Genomic DNA, 19500 nt, shown 5'->3' with positions numbered 1-19500 from the left:
AACATCAGATTGTATCCCATAAGCATGTACAATTGCAATGGGTCAATTAAAATAAGTAAATTAATTTTAGAAAAAGAAAATGGTAATAATAAATATAAGGATAATGGTGGTGGTGTTGGTGATTATAATAAAATGATTCTTGCAAAAGTCATGATAATGATAATGGAAATTTAAAGGGAATCAAAACAGTACATTACAAAAAATCAATTAAGCATGAAAGAAGGCTGTGGTGGAGGGACTGAGTAACCAAAAAGGTATAAGACCTACAGAAAACCAATAGTAAAACAGTAGAAGTAAGTATGTCTTTATCAGTAACTACAGTGCATATAAGTGAACTAAAACACCTTTAAAGGGTAGAATGGAAAAAATAGGCAGAATGGATTGAAAAATGATCCAACTATATGGTGTCTACAAGATACTCCGTACATTCAAAGACAAAAGGTTGAAAGTGAAAGGATGCAGAAGCATATTCCATGGCTATACTAATATCAGAAAAAATAAACTTTAAGTTAAGGACTTTCAGAGACGAAGAAGGACATTAAATATTGATAAATGTGTGAACCCATCAGAAACAGACAGGCACATAACAACAGAGCACCAAAATATATGGAGCAAAAAACTGGCAGAACTGAAGGGAGAAATACACAGTTCTACAATAATAGTTTGAGATTTCTTCCTTTATATTGGTTATTGGCCTATCTTTATATTTTTTTCATTATAAAATGAAAATTATATATATTTATGGTATACAATGTAATGTTTTAATATATGTGTACATTGGGGAATGATTAATCAAGATAATTAACATATCCATCACCTCACATACTTACCATTTTTAATGGTGAGAACATTTAAGATGCACTCAGCAATTTTCAAGTATAAAATACAGTATTATTAACTACAGTCACCATACAGCTCAGTAGATCTGCAGAACTTGTTCTTCTTGCCTAACTAAAGTTTTGTACTCTTTAACCATCATCTCCCCATGCCCTGCCCTTTCTTAGTCCCTAGTAACCACCATTGTACCCTCTGCTGTTATGAGTTCATTTTTTCTTGATTCCAAATATAAGTAGATTATGCAGTTATTTCTTTCTGTGCCTGGCTTATCTCACTAAACATAACGCTTTCTAGGTTCATTCATGTCGTCACAAATGAGAAAAGGTGAAAGCAACAAAGGTGTCAAATCAACAAATGCATGGATAAACAAAATGTGATCTATATATACAAGGCAATATTATTCAGCCATAACAGGAATGAGACTCTCAGCGCTGGCGCAGGTCGCTGTGACATCAGGACGCTGACGCAAGGCACCTGGCCATCAGGCAGCACATGAACAGACTGCAGGGAGCTGGCCTGGAGGCCCGAGGGGCGGGGCCTCCACTCTTACCCAGGCCTGGTGCTCGGGACCCCAGGGAGGACTTCCGGGCGCCTTGCAGACGCCCTGCTGTGCGTCCCCCTGTGTTGCGCGTCCCCATGTGTTGCGTCACAGCTGAAGCTTCCTCCTACCTGACTTCCGGCCGCCTCCGCCGCCATTTTGCTCACGCTGAAGACCCACAGCCGGGAGGGCGTCCTGGAGCTGAGCGGAGCTGACAGAGCTGCTGTCGCCATGCAGTCGTCACCACTGAGGGTGGCTGTGGTGGACTCAAGCAACCAGAATCGGAGCATGGAGGCACACAACGTCCTCAGCAAACGAGGATTCAATGTCCGGTCCTTTGGAACAGCAACTCACGTGAAGCTTCCAGGATCAACACCCCACAAGCCGAATGTTTATGATTTCAGTACCACATATGATCAGATGTACAATGATCTTCTTAGGAAAGACAAAGAATTCTATACAAGCAATGGCATTTTGTATATGCTGGACAGAAATAGGAGAATCAAGCCCCGGCCAGAAAGGTTCCAGAGCTGCAACGATGTGTTTGATCTGATCCTCACGTGTGAAGAGAGAGTCTACGACGAGGTGGTAGAACATCTCACTTCCAGAGAACAGGAGACCTGCCAGCCAGTGCACGTGGTCAACGTGGACATCCAGGACAACCAAGAAGAGGCCACCCTTGGAGCGTTCCTCATCTGTGAGATCTGCCAGTGTCTTCAGCTCCTGGAGGACATGGACAACAAGATGGAGGAGATGCTGAAGGAGTTGGAGAAGAAGAACGGCAAGACCTTTCTGCACACCGTGTGCTTCTACTGATGCTGCTGGCCACTCGTGGCTCAGCCTCCTGAAGGTATCTTCTTGAACTTCCAATTGTTAGGACTTTTCCTTCCTAGTATTTCTTTTGGCTTTTAGGTACTGCCTCGGTAGACAGCACTGTTACTTGAATAACCTGTACATGTGAAATGGGAAGACATACATAAATACCAGATTAAAAACAAGTTTTTTCTATCCCCCTTTTACTTATGAATAAAATATAGATAACAGAGTTTTTTTTTCTATAACCAAAAAAAAGAAGAAAAAATGGTTTATAGTACATTTCCCCCAACATATGTGCGTCTGTGGTTGTGCCTGCCTTTCCCTTTTCTTCTCCCCTAACTGGCTGGACTGTAGAAATACCCGAATAAAGCCTCGGGCTGCATCTTATTAGGAAAGAACCTGGAATTGTCCAGTAAGTGGATGCTACTGCTCAAAAAAAAAAAAAAAAAAAGAAAGAAAGTTGATTCTGATTTATGCTACATATTTATGGGGTACAATCTGTTGTTTTGTTACATATATAATGTTGTATAATAATCAGACGGGTACTTAATGTATCAGTCACCTCGTGCATTTATCATTTCTTTGTGGCAAAAACATTCAAGAGCCTCTTGTCTAGCTACTGTGCACTATGCTATCAGGTACAGAGTTTTGTGTTTAAGAATGAATTTTTTAAAGTTACACGTATAGATAGTGCTACAGTCTAAATGTTTGTGTTCCTCTAACATTCAGATGTTTAACACCAAGGTCTGGGGTTCCATCCCCTTACTGGCCAGAAAAAATAAAAGAATCTAAAGTTTATATGTTGAAACCTGACTTCCAAGGTGATGGTATTAAGAGGTGAAACTTTTGGGAGGTGATGAGGTCATGAGGGCTCATCCCTCATGAATGAGATTCGTACCTTTATAAAAGGGCTTGAGGGAGCCGGTTTCCTCCTCCTACCATGTCAGAATACACTGTTTGTGCCTTCTGTCACATGAAAATACATAGAAGGTGCCATCATGAGGAACAACCCTTACCAGACACCAAATCTGCTGGTACCTTCATCTGGAACTTCCAGCTTCCAGAACTGTGAGCAATAAATTTCTGTTGCTATAAATGACCTGGTCTAAAGTATTTTGTTTTAGCAATCCAAACAGACTAAGACACTGATGAGGTTTACACAATAATATGAAGCTATTTAATGCCTCTGAATCGCACATTTACATATGGTTAAAATGCTAAAGATTCTACGTGTATTTTACCACAATTTAAAAAAATATTGATATATCAGACCCTTTCCCATCAGACTGGGTGTGTAGACATACACACACGCACGCAAATCTGATAATACCCAATGTGTGTAAGGTCTGTATTCATGAATCGCCTTTTAAGAAATGCCATGATATTTTGGATGTAGGAAGCAAGGCAGCTAAAGAGAAAAGACGGAAATGTCAAGGGAGGGTGAAATAGGACCCAGTGTGTAATGTTAGTAGGTCAGAACTTGAATTGTAGACGGAACCAGTGAACACTTCCCAGTGGCAGGTCTAGGATCAAACATGACTAACGTTCAACTTTTAAATTAAGGTGTTTTGTATTTTTTTCTTTTTGCTTTTCGTCTCTGAGTTATGTGGAAAAACTAATACTTTTTCCTTTCATTAGTGAAGAAAAACAGCATCTGTAAACAGCATTTATTTTATTTGAACAACACACAAGTAGAAAAATAACTCAGATTATAAGTCTATACATTTTTCTAACAGGCGAGAACATTTATGTTGAAGCAAATGGTAATAAGGCCAGCGAGGTAACGGAAAATGGGTTTGTTATCACGATGTTTTTTAGCAAATGTACTTTCCTATGACAAATTTGAAGTTCTACCGTTTTTAACTTTAGAAATACAAACACATTTCTATAAGAAATATTTAAAGTATAGTTGCTGCAATAAATGTAAACACTGAGGTTACAGACTATAGCCTTTGTAGTTAAAAATTTCATATTACAGGCTCTCTCAACCATTAAAGACCAAACATACAATGGAAACTGTCCTTATATTTACAAGAGACAGATCATGTATTCATTCAAAGTTAAAGGAAAATCTTTACTCCCCTTTGCTTAAAGTTCTTCCATTGTGTTCTCCACACTACCAAACGTAGCCACTCCATTTAGTCCTCCTTATCCCTTTGAATAATAAATAACCTAGGACTTTAAAGAACCTGTGACCTATACTTTAATTTTAAATTTAACGAAGATGGAACAAAATTATTCTTTAATTTACACACACACACACACACACACACACACACACACACACACACATATGACTTACACAATACATCGTTTAATGCCTTTTTGAAAACATTTAAGTTTTTAATGTATTTTAGGGTTTTTTTGTTTCGGTAGGTATAGTTAGTAGATTTTAATCATCGTTTTTCAGATGTAAGGAGAAAATCATTTTTACTATAATTTTGTTACCTTGAACAATTTCAGTTCTTATTTTTCAACATATTGCCCCAGACTAATTATACCAATATTAGTCTCAAAATATGAAAGCTTCTATATTACTATGACTGGTTATACAAGGGTACTTCAAAAAGTTCACGGAAAAGTGCAATTAAATGATAATACAAACTTTTCCATGAACTTGTTGAAGACCACTTGTATTATGGATAAGTTCTGAATTGTTTTTAATGTATATGTGCCATGATTCATTAATCATGTCACATACTCCTTCTTACTGGATTAATTAATATTGAGATCCATATGACTACATTGTTTTCTTGTCATTTGGTCTGAGGAGTTGTCTGTGTTATTAGTCATCTGTAGTATACATAAGCCCTTTCTTTCCCCACTCAGAAAATTCAGTTAACTCCCATACTTTTACTACAGTTAAGGTAGCTTTTACTCAACATTTTTTGAATGACATGTATTATCACACCAAGTGAAAGTTACTGCATCATAGGAACATTTCTTTAGAACTATGGGGAATATTGGCACAGACACAACATTTAGATAATTAAATCTCTAACATACTGATCGGCCATAAAGACAGTAGCACAGTCTTTATGTCCTTGAACTTGTGAAACAAAAAGACGTTAGCAGGAAGCAGATGGAAGCTGATCAATTTCATGAAGATTACCGTACTCACTCAGTTGTAGCGAGCCCCTTTCTCTCTGCATTGCCAAATTCTCTTCTCCTTCCCTGTGGAATGGCATTTTTTAAATCTGAGATTCACTGACATAAACCAGCAACCTCTAGGGTGATTGTTATACACAGGTAAATTCATAGCGGTTATTTCATAGGACATTGTTTTCTCCTGACATGAGGGCAATTACACGGACATTCTTTTCTAAAAATGCTAATTTTATTTGCTCATGAGGAGACTGAACCTGAAGCTGGGGCTGAGCCTTTTCAATATAGGAAGGTTCTGGTTCGGTCCTGTGCTGACTGTTGCTCTGTCAGAAATACTCACAAATCTCTCCCTGAGGTGTTAATGCTGAACAATGCACTATGAAATGAGAACTCGGGATCTTACATCCAGTAAAGCACGTTCTTTATTACAGTTTAGGCGGTGAACAGGACTAGGTATGGCCTTTGGCAGGGATATATGACACCATTTTTCATGTGGCTCTAATCTTCAGACAGTAGAACATGGCACGGTTCATATAGGTCCATTGGTTAGTTTTTCATACCTGTATACGGAATGCCTCAACAAACTGTGTTCAGTCAGTCTGGCATCTTTTCCTCATAAAATCAGCTGAGGATAGTACTAGTCATTTGAAAAGGAAGAAATAATAATTTTCCCCTTTGAGTACATAATAGACGCTTGGCATTTCATAGACTTGTCTGGTTTTAACTAAACATAATAATTCTCTCTTTGATGATCATACTGTCACAGCTTGGCAATTGGTAGCTCATTTGAACTGGCTCCTGTGTCTCGTACCCCTAGACTATTTAAAGACAACAAGATATATAGGTCCAGCTTGCACATTCCCATTTGCATCACAAAAATCAACTACTCCCCAAGGGACCCTGGTTTACTAGAGGATAGTATTACAACAATTCAATAGATCTACACAATTTTATAATTTTTTTTGAAAGTAATTTAATATTAGTTATTTAGATTTTAATGCATCCCTGTTGTGAACCTTTATTTGCTCAGACATTACTATCAACTTAAGTAATGTTACCTGAGAATTATAAAGAAAGGTAAAAGTAACAGCTTTGACAGAATAATTTTAGCTTTGATCCAGAAATCTGAATTTTTGCATCAACGTGTATTCGAACTCTCTATCCCAATTTTTGGATAAATGGGTTATCATCACAAAGACAAAGGAGACAATTATATTTAAAGTAAAATCAGACATTAAAAAAAATAGTTATTTTATTACATATATATTTATACTAAATATACATATGTAGATAATAGTGCATTTCTGTTATAATTTAAAAAATGCTATTTGAGTTTTTAAAAACATAGTTTCACCATTTTCAAATAAAGTATTACACAAAGGGAATCACACACACATATATATATATTCTTTTAATCATACATACATGTGGAGTAAAAGGTTGATTTCGAATAATTTTCTACAATGTGTGGTGGTTAGATCAGTATAGTTAGCTTAGTCATCATTACAATACACAATCATTCTTTGTGTCCTTTGACCAGTTCCTCATAAGTCCCCCCCCCCTTTTCTACCTCTATTTAACATCTGTAAGCCAATGGCAAATGAACAGACTAATTTAATTTTTCATATCCGAAAATTTCAATATTTCATTTGTTTCATTGGTAGTTCTCAGTGAATGGTCACACATTGCTTTATTTATTGCAATAATATTGTATAATTAACTCTATGGTTGTTTATCTTATGCTAAGGGTCATACGATGTTTATGGTAATAATATGGTACTTGAACTTGAAGCAAACCAACAACTATAAAGGGGATCATCAAGAATTTTCAATGTGAACAATACAATGCTAAATATTCTAAATTATACAACGGAATACAATATTTTTCTATCTTTGGAAAAGTTATAATCCAACTAGAAAAATAAGGCACTTAAAGAGGTTATGTACATGTATAAGCATATATACAACATATTAAAATAAAGACCAAGTGGAAGATGTTTGTCTCACAACTATACCATCTGATCTTTTTTTTTATTATTGGCTATGAATATTCATCAGATAAAAAGCCGATTGTCACCCCTCATGCACATGATGTAGGGGCCAGATTCATACTGACTCCATACCCATTACACAAATTGAATTTGTACCCTGTTTCCCCCACCCAATTGTCCCCAACTTCCCTTCCCTACCCCCCTTTCCCCCCATTCCACTTTGTAGCCCATAGAATGTTCGCTCCCTGTGCAAGTACAAAGCACTACTGTGGTCTTCCTTCCCTTCCTTCTTTCTCTCATAGCTCCCACATATGATGTGAGTACTTGTGGTATTTATCCCTCTGTGCTTTGCTTATTTCACTCAACATAAGTTTCTCCAGGCTCATCCATGTTGTTGCAAATGGGAGTATTTCATTCTTCTTTATGGCAGAGTAGTATTCCATGGTGTATGAAACCACAGTTTCCTTATCCAGTCATCCATTGATGGACATTTAGGTTGGATGCATGTCATGGCTCTTGTAAACAGAGCTGTGAGGAACATAGGAGTGCAGGTATCCCTTCGACATGATGATTTCCATTCCTCTGGGCATACACCCAGAAGTGTGATTGCTGGATTACATGGACGATCTACTGGTAGTTGTTTAAGAAACCAGAAGCCTAACACTACCTAACTTCAAATTATACTACAAAGGTATTGTAACCCAAACAGCATGGTACTGGTATAAAAATAGACATTCAGGCCAGTGGTCTAGAATTGAGAACACAGAAATCACCCCTCAGGCTTATAGCCATCTGATATTGGACAAAGGCAACAAAAATCTACATTGGGGAGAAGAATGCCTCTTCAACAAGTGGTGCTGGGAAAACTGGCTATAGCAGTTTTCATATGCAGAAGAATTAAACTAGATATGAACCTCTCACCGTACACTAAAATCAACTCAAATTGGATTAAAGACTTAAGTACAAGAACTGAAACTGTAACATGACTAGAGGAAAATATAGGTGAAACACTTCAGCAACTAGATCTGGGCGCAAACTTTATGAACATGAGCCCAAAAGCACAAGCACCAAAGTAAAAAGTAAAGAAATGGGATTATATCAAACTAAAAGGCTTCTACACAGCAAAGGAAACAATCAACAGAGTGAAACATCAGCCTACAGAGTGGGAGAAAAATTTTGCTAACTATACATCCATCCAACAATAGATTAATATCCATAATATACAAGGAACTCAAGCAAAAATGCAGTAAAAAACACAAATAACCCAAGTAAAAAAATGGGCAAAGAGCTGAATAGACATTTTTCAAAGGAAGACATACACATGGCCAACAGGTACATGAAAAAATGCTCAACATCACTAGTCATCAGGGAAATGCAAATTAAAACTACATTGAGATGCCACCTCACCCACGTTAGACTGGCTGTGATCAAAAAGAAGGTGAATAACAAATGCTGGTGAGGGTGTGGAGAGAAGGGAATGTACAATCACTACGGAAAACAGTATGGACGTTTTTCGAACAACTGCAGATAGGTCTTCCATATGATCCAGTAATCCCATTTCTGGGTATATACCCAGAGGAATGGAAATCATCATGTCAAAGGGATACCTGTACTCCCATGTTCATCTCAGCTCTGTTTACAAGAGCCAAAACATGGAACCAACCTAAATTTCCATTGATGGATGAATGGATAAGGAAAGTGTGGTATACATACACCATGGAATACCACTATGCCATGAAAAAAATGAAATACTCCCATTTGCAGCAACATGTTTGAGTCCGGAGATAGTTATTTTGAGTGAAATACACAAAGCACAGAGGGATAAATACCGTATGTACTCACTCATGTGTGGGAGCTAAGAGAGAAAGAAGGAAGGAAAGAAAGACCACAGTAATGCATTGGACTTGCAGAGGGAGAGAAGATTCTATGGGTTGGATAGTGGAATGGGGGGAAAGGAGGAGGGAGAGGGACATTGGGGATAATTGGGAGGGGGACACGGGATGCAAATGCAGTTTCTGGTAATGGCCATGCTGCCAGTATGAATCTTGCCCTCACATCATGGGCACGAGTGGTAAAAATCAGCTTTGTTTCTCATGAATATTCATAACCAGTAAAACATAATAGCATTGTTTGAAAAAATATGAACTCTCTAATAAGAAAGGTTTTTAAAATAGCATTTACGATAGGTAACAAAAGTATTAAATACTTAGGAATACATTTAACCAATCAAGTGAAAAACTCATAGTTAAAACTACAAAATATTGATGAAAGAAATTAAAGAAGACAAAAATAAATGGAAAGATGCCCTGTGTTTTAGGATTGAAAAAATTAATATTGCTAAAATGTCCATACTGCTCAAACTCATCTACAGATTACATGCAATCCCTATCAAAATTCCAGTGAAAAAATTCACAGAAATAGAAAAATCTTAAAATTCCTATAGTACAAAAAAAAAAAAAAAGACTACCAATGCAATCTTGAGCAAAAAAAATCTAGAGGCATCACACTGCCTGACTTCACAATATATACTACAAAGGTATAGTATCCAAAACAGCTGGTACTCACATTAAAAAAAAAACATGGACCAATGAAACCGAATACACAGTCTGGGAATAAATTCACACTCCTACAGCCAACTGATGTATGTGCCAAGACACACAATGGGCAAAAGACAGTGTCTTCAATAAACCAGGCTGGGAACATTGGATATCCACATGCAGAAGAAAGATAATAGACCCCTACCTCATAACATATACAAAAATCAACTCAAAATGAGTTTAAGACCTCAATGTAAAATCCAAAATGATAAAACTGATAAAGGAAAACAGGGGAAATGCTTTACAACACTGGGCCAGGCAAGGAATTTTGAAATAAGTCCTCAAAAGCACAGGCAACGGAGCAAAAATAGACAAATGGGATTACATCCAACTAAAAAGTTTTGCAGAACAAAGGAAATAATAAACAGAGTGAAAAGACAACCTACATAGTCAGAGCAAATATTTGCAAACTGTACATCTGACAAGGTATTAATATCCAGAATATATAAGGAACTTAAAAGCAAAAAATCAAGAAACCTGATTATAAAAATGGTCAACAACTTTTAATTGACGTTTCTCAAAAGAAGACATTCAAATGGCTAGCAGGTAGATGAAAATTAGCTCACAGAAATGCAAATTAAAACCAAAATGAGATACCACCTCACTCCAGTTAGAACTGCTATTATCGAAAGGACAAAAGACAACAAGTACTGATAAGGATGTGGAGAAAAGGAAACGCACACTGTTGGTGGCTTTGTAAATTAGTGTCACCACTATAATAAAAAAAAAACCGGTATGAAGTTTCCTCAAAAAATTAAAAATAGAACTATTGTATGTTCCTGCAATCCCACTCTTGTTTATGTATCCAAAGGCAATGAAATCAGTATGCGATGGAGTTTGGATGTATTGTTTTCCCAGAACTCACGGAAATCTGATCTCCAATGTGGCTGTTCGGGTCATGGGGGTGGATCTCTCATGAACTGATTAATGCTCTCCCTTGCTGGGGGGATTAATGAGTGAGTTCCCACTCTACTAGTTCCCAGGAGAGCTGGTTGTTTAAAGAGCCTGGCATCTTCTCTCCCTCGCTTGCTTCCTCTTGCCATGTGATCTGCTTGTACCCACTTGCTGCCCGCCACTTTCTGCTACGAGTAGAAGAAGCCTGAGGCCCGTGCCAGATGTAGCTGTCCCAGAATCGTAATCGAAATAAACCTCTTCTTTATAGAATACCCAGTCCCAGATATTTCTGTTATAGCAACACAAAGTGGACTAATAAAGTATTTCAAAGAGATATCTGCACTCTATGTTTATTGCAGCACTATTCGCAATAGCCAAAATATGGAATCAACACAAGTGTCCAACAATGGATGAATGGATAAATAAAATGTGTTGTATATACACAATGGAATACTATTAAGCCATTTTTAAAATGTCATTTTAAAAGACTGGTCATGTGCCACAACACTGATGAACGTGGAGGACATGATATTAAGTAGAATAAGCCAGACACAGAAAGAAAAATACTGCATGATGTCACTCACATGTAGAATCTAAAAAATAGAAGAAGAAAAGGAAAAGGAAGAATTGATATCTTAGAAGCCGAGAGTAGAACAGTGGTTACCAGAGACTGCAGATGGGAGGAGTGAGAGGAGGATGGAGAGAGGTTGTTCAATAGGTAAAATGTTACAACTAAATAGGAGGAATAAGTTCTGGTGTTCTAATGTACAGTAGGGTGACCATGGTTAATAGCCACCTATCGTATATTACAAAATAGCTAGAAGAAAGGCCTTCAAATGTTTTTGTTATAAGGAAATAATAAGTGCATGACGTGGAGTATACATTATATACCATGATATGATAGTTATACAACATACATATGTATCAAAACATCAAGCTGTATCCCATAAATATGTACAATTACAAAGTTTCAATTTGAAAAGCATTAAAAATTACGCACAGTAAGAGATGAACAATAACTAATAATAAAATAGAACTATTATAACAATAAAATAAAAAATGATGGTGGAAGCATCACACTACCTGATTCCAAAATATATTGCAAAGCTATAGTAATCAAAACAGCATGGTACTGGCATAAAAACAGATACATAGACCACTGGAACAGAACAGAAAGCCCAGAAATAAATCTACACATTTACAATCAATTCATTTTTCAACAAAGATGCCAAGAGCACATAATGGGGAAAGGACAGTCTTTTCAATAACTGATGTTAGAAAAATCTGATATCCACATACAGAAGTATAAAATCAGACCATTATCTCACACCATATACAAAACCTACTCAACATGGATTAAAGAGTTAAATGTGGGACCTGAAATAGTAAAAACTACTAGAACAAATCGTAGGGGGAAACCGCCATGATATTGGTCTGGGCAATGACTTTTTGGATATGACCCCCAAAGCACAAGTAACAAAAGCAAAAACAGACAAATGGAATCATATCAAACTAAAAAGCTTCTGCAAGGCAAAGGAAACAATTCACAGAGTGAAGAGACAACCAACAGATTGGGGAGAACGTACAAGAGTACTTCAAAAAGTTCACAGAAAGATTCTTATTATCATTAAATTCTACTTTTCCACGAAATTTTTGAAGTACCCTCATATTTGCAAACCATACATCTGGCACGGGGTCAATATCTATAATATATAAGGCACTCAAACAACTCCATAGTAAGAAAACAACCCAATTAAAAACTGAACAAAGAACCTGAATAGACATCTCAAAAGACAGACAAATGGCCAACAGACTTATGGAAAAATGCTCACTATCAGTAATCAAGGAAATACAAATTAATACCACAATTTGATACCACCTCACACCTGTTATAAATGGCTACTATTAAAAAGACAAAGAAAAGTGTTGTGGAGATCAGGGAACCCTTTGCACACTACTGGTAGTAATGTAAATTAGTACAGCCACTATGGAAAACAGTATAGAAGTTTTTCAAAAAACTAAAAATAGGACTATCATATGAATTAGCAATCCCACTGTGGGTTATATATGCAAAGGAAATGATATAAATATGTCAAAGATATCTGCACTTCCATGTTCATTGCAGCATTATTCACAATAGCCAAGATATGGAATCAACCCAAGTGTCTAACAATAGATGAAAGGGTACAAAAAATGTAGTGTATATATACATAATGGAATACTGTTCAGCCTTTTAAAAAGAAGGAAATTCTGTCATTTGCAACAATGTGGATAAAACTGGAGAACATTATGTCAAGTAAAATAAACTAGACACAGAAAGACACAGTATGCAGAGAGTGGAATGGTTGTTACCAGGGGCCAGGGTGATTGCAAGGGAGAGGTGGGGGATTGGAAAGATGTTGGCCAAAGAATATAAACTTCCAGTTTGAGAGGAGGAATGAGTTCAAGAGGTCGATTGAACATTATGGTGGCGATAGTTAAAAACAATATATTGTGTATCTGAAAATCACAGAGTACATTTTAAGTGTTCTCACTGCCGGAAAAAAAGGATATGAGGTAACAAATATGTTAATTACCATGACTTAGCTATTCCACAATGTCTACATACATCAAAACATCATGTTGTATAGCATGAACATGTATGAAAATAAATGAAAAAAATTAAATGCTTTAAAAAGACAGTCAATTAAAATTTTACATGTGTACCTGAATTTAAAAAAGCAAAAAGCCAAACTCCTAGCCTGGAATGCAAGTATACTTACATAATATTATAAAATAATCTCTAGTCATAAAGCTACACAACTACGCCACTTGTCAGGGCTGAGGCAACAGCTACGCTAATTGTATGGCTATGTATTTCATAACTAAAGCCAAAAAGTTTCATTATTTTAGTTATAATAAGTTTCCATTTGTATTGTCAGGGCTAGGGCTCAGACCCTTTAACCCCATTGTACAGACTGGGTCACCAGACCCCTCACATGCCAGGCTGGCTCACAAGACCCCTCACACGCAGGTCCACGCTAGGTAATTGGGAAAGATCCTGGGAGCCATTGGCAAATGACATGAGCTCAGTCCTCGGCTGCGGCAGTGGTGGCGGAAGCAGCGGTAGCTGCAGCGGCTTATGGCAGACTCCAGCAGCAGCAGAGGCTTATGGCAGCCTCCAGTAGCAGCAGCAGTGGCCCCCGGAGGGTCCCAGGGGCCCTGGCAGCAACAGCCTCCAGCTGCAGTAGCGGCCTCCCTGTACCCCTCCTCCAGGGCATCCCAGGGGTGGGGGGCATCTTGGATCAAAGACACTGATCGTTTATACCTAAGTCCATAACCCAGTACACCTGAGTGCACATGGGCAATTACATTAGACAATAACCAAGAAACACCTGGGCGCACGTGTGTATTTGCATCAAATGCTTGGCAAGATTCTGAACATCGGAGGGGCCCTGCCCATTTTTCTTCACTTTCTCTACACTAGGCAATACCTAACTTTGATTTAGCCTCTCCACAATGTATACATATTTCAAAACATCGTGTTGTACGTAATAAATATGTACACGTTTTGTCAATTTAAAATAATAAGCACGTATTTTATGCTTGTTAGCTTCTGTTTGCCATTCTGGGTGACATTTAACCCTTCTACATCCTACTATACACCCAACCAGATGCATTTTTATCATGTCAACTTGATTACACTACCTACACTCCCCAGAATTTCTGCTGTGAGCTACGATAGGGATTCCCTCATAAGAATTGGAGAGAATGAACCTCCAAATTGTTTTCCAAAATGGTTGTACTAATTTACATTCCCACCAACAGTGCAGTAGTGTTCCCTTCTCTCCATACCCTCGCCAGCATTTGTTATTCACCATCTTTTTGATTATAGCCAGTCTACCTGGGGTGAGGTGGTATCTCAATGTGGTTTTAATTTGCATTTCCCTGATGACTAGTGATGTTGAGCAATTTTTCATGTATCTGGTGGCCATTTGTATGCCTTCCTTTGAAAAATGTCTTTTCAGCTCCTTTGCCCACTTTTTAATTGTGTCATTTATTTTTTTTACTGTGTAATTGCTTGAGTTGTATGTATATTCTCGATATTAGTCCCCTGTCACATGCATAGTTGGCAAAAATTTTCTCCCACTCTGTAGGTTGTCTTTTCACTCTGTTGATTGTTTCTTTTGCTGTGCAGAAACTTTTTAGTTTGATATAGTCCCATTTGTTTATTTTTTCTTTTACTGCTTGTGCTTTCAGGCTCATGATCGTAAAGTCTGTGCCCGGAAATAAACGCTGAAGTGTTTCACCTATATTTTCCCTTTGTAATTTTACAGTTTTGGGTCTTATACGTAGGTTTTAATCCATTTCGAGTTGATTTTAGTGTATGGTTAGAGATGCATATCTAGTTTCATTCTTCTGCATATGGATATCCAGTTTTCCCAGCACCACTTGCTGAAGAGGCAGTCTTTTCCCCAATGTAGATTTTTGTTGCCTTTGTCTAATATCAGATGGCTATAAGCCTGAGGAGTGATTTCTGGGATCTCTATTCTACTCCACTGGTCTGAATGTCTATTTTTATACCAGCACCATGCTGTTTTGGTTACAACATCTTCACAGTATAATTTGAAGTCAGGCAGAGTTATGCCTCCAACTACAGAAAGATCTTGCATATGATCCAGCAATCCCTCTTCTCGGTGTACATCCAGAGGAATGGAAATCATCATGTCAAAGGGATACCTGCACTCCCATGTTTATTGCAGCTCTGTTTACAATAGCCAAAATATGGAACCAACCTAAATGCCCGTCGATGGATGATTGGATAAGGAAACTGTGGTATATATACACTATGGACTACTACTCTGCCATAAAAAAGAATGAAATACTCCCATTTGCAACAACTTGGATGAACCTGGACAAACTTATGTTGAGTGAAACAAGCAAAGCACAGAGGGATAAATTCCGCATGTGCTCACTCATATGAGGGAACTAAGAGAGAAAAGAAGGCAGGAAAGAAAGACCACAGTAGTGCCGTGATCCAACAGAGGGAGGGGAACATTCCTAGGGCTACAAATTCGAGTTGAGGGGAGAGGGGAACGAGAGGGGGGATGGGGGATAATTGGGAGGGGACAAAGGGTACAAAAGTAATTTCTGGTAATGGATATGCCCCCAGTATGAATCTGGCCACCACATCATGCTCAGAAGGGGGAACAATCAGCTTTGCATCTCATCAATATTCATAATAAATAATAAATAAATAAATAAATAAATATATAAATAAATAAATAAATAAGAATTGGAGAGAAGGGAGGCCGTAGCCATTTTGCAGCATACGCACACCTTCTCCCAATTATTCAAACAAACACTAATCTAGGTGCTTTCGTGATGGGGTTTTGCAGTAGTAATTAAAGTTTCTAACCAGTTTCTGTTGAGTAAATCAAAAGGAAGATTATCCTAAGTGGGCATGTCCTAATCCGATGGAAGCCCTTTAAAAGATGTTGTAAGCCTTCCCTGAGAGCAGAAACTCCAAGCAGCAGAAAGGAAGAAAAATTGTAGATATTTCTTCACACTCACTTTGTCATTGTGGCTTTGCTGGCGCGCAAGGTTGGCGCGCAGTAATTGCTGGTCCTGCAATTGCTATGCCTTTTCCCTGGACCTCCTTCAATTTTTTTCACCTAACATTTGAGGAGTTCCACCTTCTTAGGATCTTCCCTTCCTGACCTCATGCTTTGTGGACTTAGGGCTTTCTAGACACCTCCCACAACTGATCAGGTAAGAAAATTCCTTGTAATTAACCCCATGAGCACCTTGCTTGGGAGGCTAGTTTATACTGATTAATTCAGTGACCTCCCTTGCTCTCTGGTTTCTGGCAGGAGATTAGGGGAGGGAAGAGTATGATTGACATGAGATTTATCCCTATTTATTTATTTATTTACTTATTTATTTTGTTTTGCCTTGCACCTTCTCCGAAGGTTGCCACGGACTGGCAGTGTCCCTTGACCAAGTCAAACGCCCCTCAGCTTGCCTTACCTACCCAGCTTTCTCTCCTTTTCATCGCTTTAGCATAGAAGTGGTAACAGAGCCTCGCTGCAGTGAATGGTGTTAGCCTCGAGGTAAGGCATTGTTCTGTCATTTCTCTACACCCTGCCCTCAGGTTTGTCAATATTACCTTTATTAAACATTCCCAGAGCTATTCTAATTTTAGTGTGCCACCTATTTCTTGCCAAAACCTTGAAAGTTAATTTTTAGTTAGAATATTAGTAGATAAAAATAATAGAAAACTTTGTAGGACACTATCTTTACAAAGCTTGGTGCTGGGAAAATTTTTCAAGGTAGCATTTAAAATCCAGAAGACATTATGGGGAAAAATGGAAGGTTTCATCACAACTATTAAAAATATCGCATGGCAAAAGATACAAAACAAAGGCAGAAAATCATATAACAAACTGAGAGAAGGCAATTGCATCATATAAATGAAAAAGGTTAATTTCTATAACACAAAGATGCCAATAAATCTTTAAGGAAAAGAACAATTAGAGAAAATGAGGAAAGGATACAAACAGTTTGTAAAATAATAAAGTTAAACATGTTATAATTAAATGAATGTAAATCCCATGTTACTTGTTACCAAGGAGATGACAAATAAAATGAGAATAAATTCCCCCCGTTTTACTGGAAAATTTTTAAGTTGATAACATCCTCATTTTATGAGGGTATAGAAATAGGCACTAACATATACTGTACATGAGTATACAAACTGGTGAAGCCATTTTGCTGAAAATTTGGCGATATTTATTAAAATAAAAAAGTTCAGACCTTCTGATCCAGCAATTTAAAAAAGAAAGCATCAAGAAGAGCTTCCCCCACAAGTAAGCAGTGATATATGTGCAATAAAATCAATAGTATCATTGCTTCTAATAACAAAAATCAGTAACAACCTATACTTCTAAAACTGTAAAAATTTTGGATAAATTGTGATGCATTCATACAATGCAATACCCATCAAAAGGGAAGTCCTACGTTGTGGATTGCTGTATAATAATGGTAGCTGCCTCAATCTCAATCTTTTTAAATATCCTCAAAGAAAAAATTACCACAGATGAGTAAGGAAAACAAAGAAAATTATGTTAACTCATCCTGTAACATAACTAGATATAACTAGTGATGATACAATGTTAACAACACTTGGAAATTTGACGGCTAAAAGATGTGACAGATTTAGCAGACCTGACAAAGGTGAGTGAGTCCTACCCTAGCGGTGAGAAGTGAAACACGGCCCTCCGTAAGTGCTCAGGCATTTCTGCTTCCTGGTACCTCTGGGAGTATAGGTGAAAGTAAAGCTAAAAACAAAAACATTATGTCAAAAACATGTGTAAGAATAAGACCCCCAGGTCCTCTACCAAATGCCAATCAGCCAGGCAATTTACCCTCTCAAATATAAAACCAAACGACCACACTGGGGAAGGATAGGCAGGGGAGTCCCAAGCACACTTGAGGGCAGAGGTGTATTACTGAAAACACAAAAGTTAAATAAAAGATCCTCTACGAAATGAATGATAAGACCATTTTTGCAAATCGATTTCCCCACTCTATTTCCAGAATGCTAGCAAGAGGATAATAATCTCGAAATAATAATTTGAAAAATTATCATGGCAATAGCACAAGAAATAACATAATAGATTACTGTCACTAGGATTAAACTAAAGAAACTTTATTTGTGCTTAAATATGAACAAATAGCCAAAGATCATATTTATTTACTTTTAAATATAAGTAAATAGCCAAGGATCACCACATATGTAGGAAAGCCTCTAACATCAATGACAAAGGCCAAAATAAACAGTAAAAAACCCACTTTCGGGATAGTGACCTATTCTGGTAGAAGAAAACCTAAGAGATATTATGATTCATCTTGTTAGAGAGATGAGAGAGGGTACTTGTTTCCATGAAACAAGGACATAATGGAGAACAAAAAAAGAGATTTCAGAATTTTTTTTAAAAAACGCAACAGTGGAAATGAAAATGTCAATAGAAGAGTTGAAAATAAAGTTGAAGCAGTATCCCAGAAAGTAGTTCCAAAAGAAAATGGACAGCCTGTTTTAAAATTAGTGGCTTGATGCTATTACTAATTGTTTTCTTAAGTTCATTTTTGGGTTGTTTATTGATATGGTGTTTAATTACTATTGATTTTTGTATATTGACCTATCCTGTAACCTTGCTGAACTTGTCTTTTGGTTGATTCCTAGTTTTTCTGTATGAAAAAATCATGGCATCTGCAAATAGAGATAGATTTACTTCTAGCTTTCCAGTATGGGTGTCTTTTATTTCTTATTCTTCCCTGGTTGTCCTAATGAAAACATCCAGGACAAGATTGAATAGAAGAGACAAGAATGGACATCTTTGTGTTCTCTTAATCTTAGGGTGATAGCTTTCAGCATTCACCAATAACTGTGATAACTGTGGGTTTACTGTAGTGTCTGTTATCAAATCGAAATAGTTGCCTTCTATTCATAGTGTTGTTTATCATGAAGAGATTTTGAATTTGTAAAATATTCTTTCTTCATTTAGTAAGGTGATCATGTGGGTTTTGTTCTTTATTCTATTGATATGGTATATCACATTAATTATCACATGGCGTATCACATTAATTGATTATCAGATGCTATACCAATCTTGCGTTCCTGGAATAAATTCCTATTGGTCACGGTGTATAATCCATTCTATATAGTGCTGGATGCAGTCTG

At 37.2% G+C, this 19500-nt stretch overlaps 1 protein-coding gene across 1 annotated transcript; it reads left to right on the top strand.

Moving 5' to 3' along the window:
* Positions 1-1606: 1606 nt before the first annotated feature.
* On the top strand, positions 1607-2191 carry LOC134367589 (RNA polymerase II subunit A C-terminal domain phosphatase SSU72-like). The gene has a single exon (XM_063084331.1). The coding sequence runs from the start codon at positions 1607-1609 to the stop codon at positions 2189-2191; it is 585 nt and encodes a 194-aa protein (XP_062940401.1).
* Positions 2192-19500: the final 17309 nt, after the last annotated feature.

The sequence above is a fragment of the Cynocephalus volans genome, chromosome X (assembly GCF_027409185.1).
Source record: "Cynocephalus volans isolate mCynVol1 chromosome X, mCynVol1.pri, whole genome shotgun sequence".
NCBI classification, from domain to species: domain Eukaryota; kingdom Metazoa; phylum Chordata; class Mammalia; order Dermoptera; family Cynocephalidae; genus Cynocephalus; species Cynocephalus volans.
Note: the sequence above shows the minus strand (reverse complement) of the source record. Positions and strands in the feature narration are given on the sequence as shown.